This window comes from Nicotiana sylvestris, unplaced genomic scaffold (assembly GCF_000393655.2).
Source record: "Nicotiana sylvestris unplaced genomic scaffold, ASM39365v2 Un00001, whole genome shotgun sequence".
NCBI classification, from domain to species: Eukaryota; Viridiplantae; Streptophyta; class Magnoliopsida; order Solanales; family Solanaceae; genus Nicotiana; species Nicotiana sylvestris.
Genome location: NW_027184337.1, coordinates 485334 through 488539, shown reverse-complemented (window position 1 = coordinate 488539; position 3206 = coordinate 485334). Strand labels below are relative to the sequence as shown.

Genomic DNA, 3206 nt, shown 5'->3' with positions numbered 1-3206 from the left:
CTTCTATCTACTATTCTTATTTGCTTCATGTATTTTCAAAGACAGTGTTGAATTTATTTATTTTAGACCTTTATTTGTAGAACTCTTAGACCGTCTGTGAAGCTGTGACTCCAGTTCTAAGTAGTCTTGTTGAAACATTTGTATTGGTTATACTCAGTAGTTTTATTATTTTTCTTCCGCTTGTTATAAATTCTGATGTCTTTAAGGTATTGCTCATAATTTCTTGTAAAGGATTAAAATGGGAAAAAAGGTAAATTGTTCAAAACAGTCGGCTTTCCAAGCTTACATTAGTACGCGCCATCACGACTCGCGAGGGTGGAAAATACGGGTCGTAACAATTTAGTTAACTTACATTTAAAATTTATCCTTAGACGATAATTATGAAGGTGGTGAACATTCAAATCTAGGATTTATATTTGTGTTTAATTTGTTAGCCTTGTCAATTTGCTTAAGTTACATTTAAGTGTTTGCAAAATACTAAACTTGCATGCTTTTAGGGTCTATTTAGAAAGTCACCAGGTAATTGGAATTGGTATAATTACTAGGGTAGTGATTACGCAGCCTAGTAATTACACAGTTGTATAATTGTGACAACCTGTTTGTTTGTCATAGTGTAATTACAAGTTTACTGTTTGGTTTGCATAACTGTAATTACACAGTTAACTGAACGACAATTGTGCTCTCTGCTATTTCTGTCTAAATCTTGGCCGGCGAAAAAGGTGAACGTTCCTAAGATAAAGAAGACCTACTGCAAGTCTAAGGAGTGCAAAAAGCATACGTTGCACAAGGTTACACAATACAAGAAGGGGAAAGATAGTTTGGCTGCTCAGGGAAAGCGTCGTTATGATAGGAAGCAGTCAGGTTATGGTGGTCAGACAAAGCCCATCTTCCACAAAAAGGCAAAAACCACTAAGAAGATTGTGTTGAGGTTGCAATGCCAAGGTTGCAAATATGTTTCACAGCATCAAATCAAGAGGTGCAAGCACTTTGAAATTGGTGGAGACAAGAAAGGAAAGGGAACCTCTCTTTTCTAGATTGCATGTGAAGTGTAATCCACAACTTTTTTTTTCGCCTTAGTTTATGTTAACTTAGAGATGTTGATTCGTATGGGTTACATTGTTTTTCAATAGATGTTTTTGTGTTATGGTTGTGATATGGAGATGAAATTTATATTTTAGGGTTTTAAATTTCGTAAAAAATGCCTATAAACTTTTATAAGTACGAATGAATGAATAAAAGTGCAACGAAACAAAGAAGTTCAAACCTCTTTAGGAAGAAGACCTTTAATAGTGATTCTGTCACAATACATCGGCCATAATTTCGGACTCCGTTAAGTTAAGATCACAATCTTAGTACCAAAAGAACACCTTTCTCGTTGTGATCAATCCCCATTTGATTTCTTCCTAAATATTTTAACCAAACGCATCAGATCTTTAATTTCATCTTGTGAGTTACTATAGCATCGCGATTGCAAGACTACATGTTACTACTTTTGACGTGAAGTTGAAGTTTTTGAAGATCAACTTGGAAGCTTTGTTTTTTTTAACTGGAATTATTAGATGTGAAGCCAAAATCAACAACAGGTATTACAAAAATTGTTGGAGCTACTGTAGCATCTAATTAGTATAATCTGCAGCTTTTATCGTCAAAGACAGTTATACATTGTAACTGGTGCAAGAGAAATACTTTGTACTAAACTGGTGGATCAATGATACTTCAAGTTCTTTGAAGAAACAAGATTTTCCTAGGAAGTCCACTGCTATTTGACACAGTGCTTCCATGGCCACAATGGCCAGTGGCAAGCTACATTCAATCGATGGGCCAAAGCCCCAACCAGCCCCCAACATTACACAGCCATGTACGATGACTGCTAAGGTTCCAAAACAAATGGACTACGCAAAGGTAGTCAAACCCATGGCCAGTACTTCAACTACACAAGAAAGAGTACAGGTGGATCCAATAGCTACTAGACAAGCTCAATACTTTCAAGGACAACCAACTGTCTGTTTTAAAGAATCAGAAGTAGAATGTATGAACTACATTGAGGGATTGCAACAGGCAGTGGTGTGCAAATTTTCATACGGATGGCCAGATATCAATGAAATACGTCGAATAGTCCCATTACAATGTGGTATCAAAGTTGAATGCAACATAGGATATCTACGTGACAGACACATTTTGATACGATTTACACTATGGCAAGATTATGTAGATTTCTCGTCAAAAGGTGTGTACTATGTTAAGGATAAGTATGGGGATGAATATCAATTGAGAACACTGATTTATGATGCAAAATTCAAAGATGGAGAAGAGACACCTAAGGTTATGGCCTGGATATCATTCCCTAATCTGCTGCCAACATACTTTGTCAGGGAATTCCTATTCTCTTTAGCTTCAGCTGTAGGTAAACCCCTTCAATTGGATTTGGCCACTGTAAAGAAACCATGACCTAGCTGTGCTCGTGTGAAAGTGCTGGTGGACCTGCTAGCTGATCTCCCAAAGAAAGTTCGAATGGACATTCTCAATGAGACAAATGGAGAGGTAAGAACTAAATGGGTAACCATTAACTATGACTACCTACCTAATTATTGCAAAGAATGCAAATTACAAGGACACGATAGGATGGAATGTTGGAAAATTAATCCTGAGCTAAGGGAAACCAAAACTGCCCAGCAGCAAGAAAATGTTGAAAATGTGCAACAAGAAAATAAAAAACATGCAAAACATGATTCTCCTTTGATGGTACTTACTAGTAGCAAAGTAGTTGGTAATATAGGCCCTCAGTGGAAGGAAGTACGCGACAATAGGAGACTAAACAAAGGCAAAAAAATTGAAGATAATACTGCACAAGGGAAAGAAATGGTTCGTGTTAACAATGTTGCTGTAGAAAAAAAAATACAATCAACCAACAAATTTGCTGTGTTTGAAATTGAAAATGGTGAGTTAAATGAAGATAACCAACTGGCAGTTGTGGAGGAAGTTCAAAAAACAACAGACCACAGTGATATACATCACAATAATTCCACAGTAATTGTGGTCATTGATTCAGAGGAGCAGGAAGTTCATGTATCGATCAAGCAGCTAGTACGAAAGATAACTTCTCCTATTTCAGCTAGGATACAATCATCAAATACTAAAGCTAATAAACTGAACCACAAAGCTCCAACATTTATTCCTACTGCAAATGGGAATCCAACAACAAAGTT

At 36.5% G+C, this 3206-nt stretch overlaps 1 protein-coding gene across 1 annotated transcript; it reads left to right on the top strand.

Annotated features, from left to right (window-relative positions):
- Positions 1-238: 238 nt before the first annotated feature.
- Positions 239-1187, top strand: LOC104219623 (large ribosomal subunit protein eL42-like). Its single transcript, XM_009770315.2, has 2 exons — positions 239-250; positions 660-1187. The coding sequence occupies exons 1-2, from the start codon at positions 239-241 to the stop codon at positions 1032-1034; spliced, it is 387 nt and encodes a 128-aa protein (XP_009768617.1). The 3' UTR covers positions 1035-1187.
- Positions 1188-3206: the final 2019 nt, after the last annotated feature.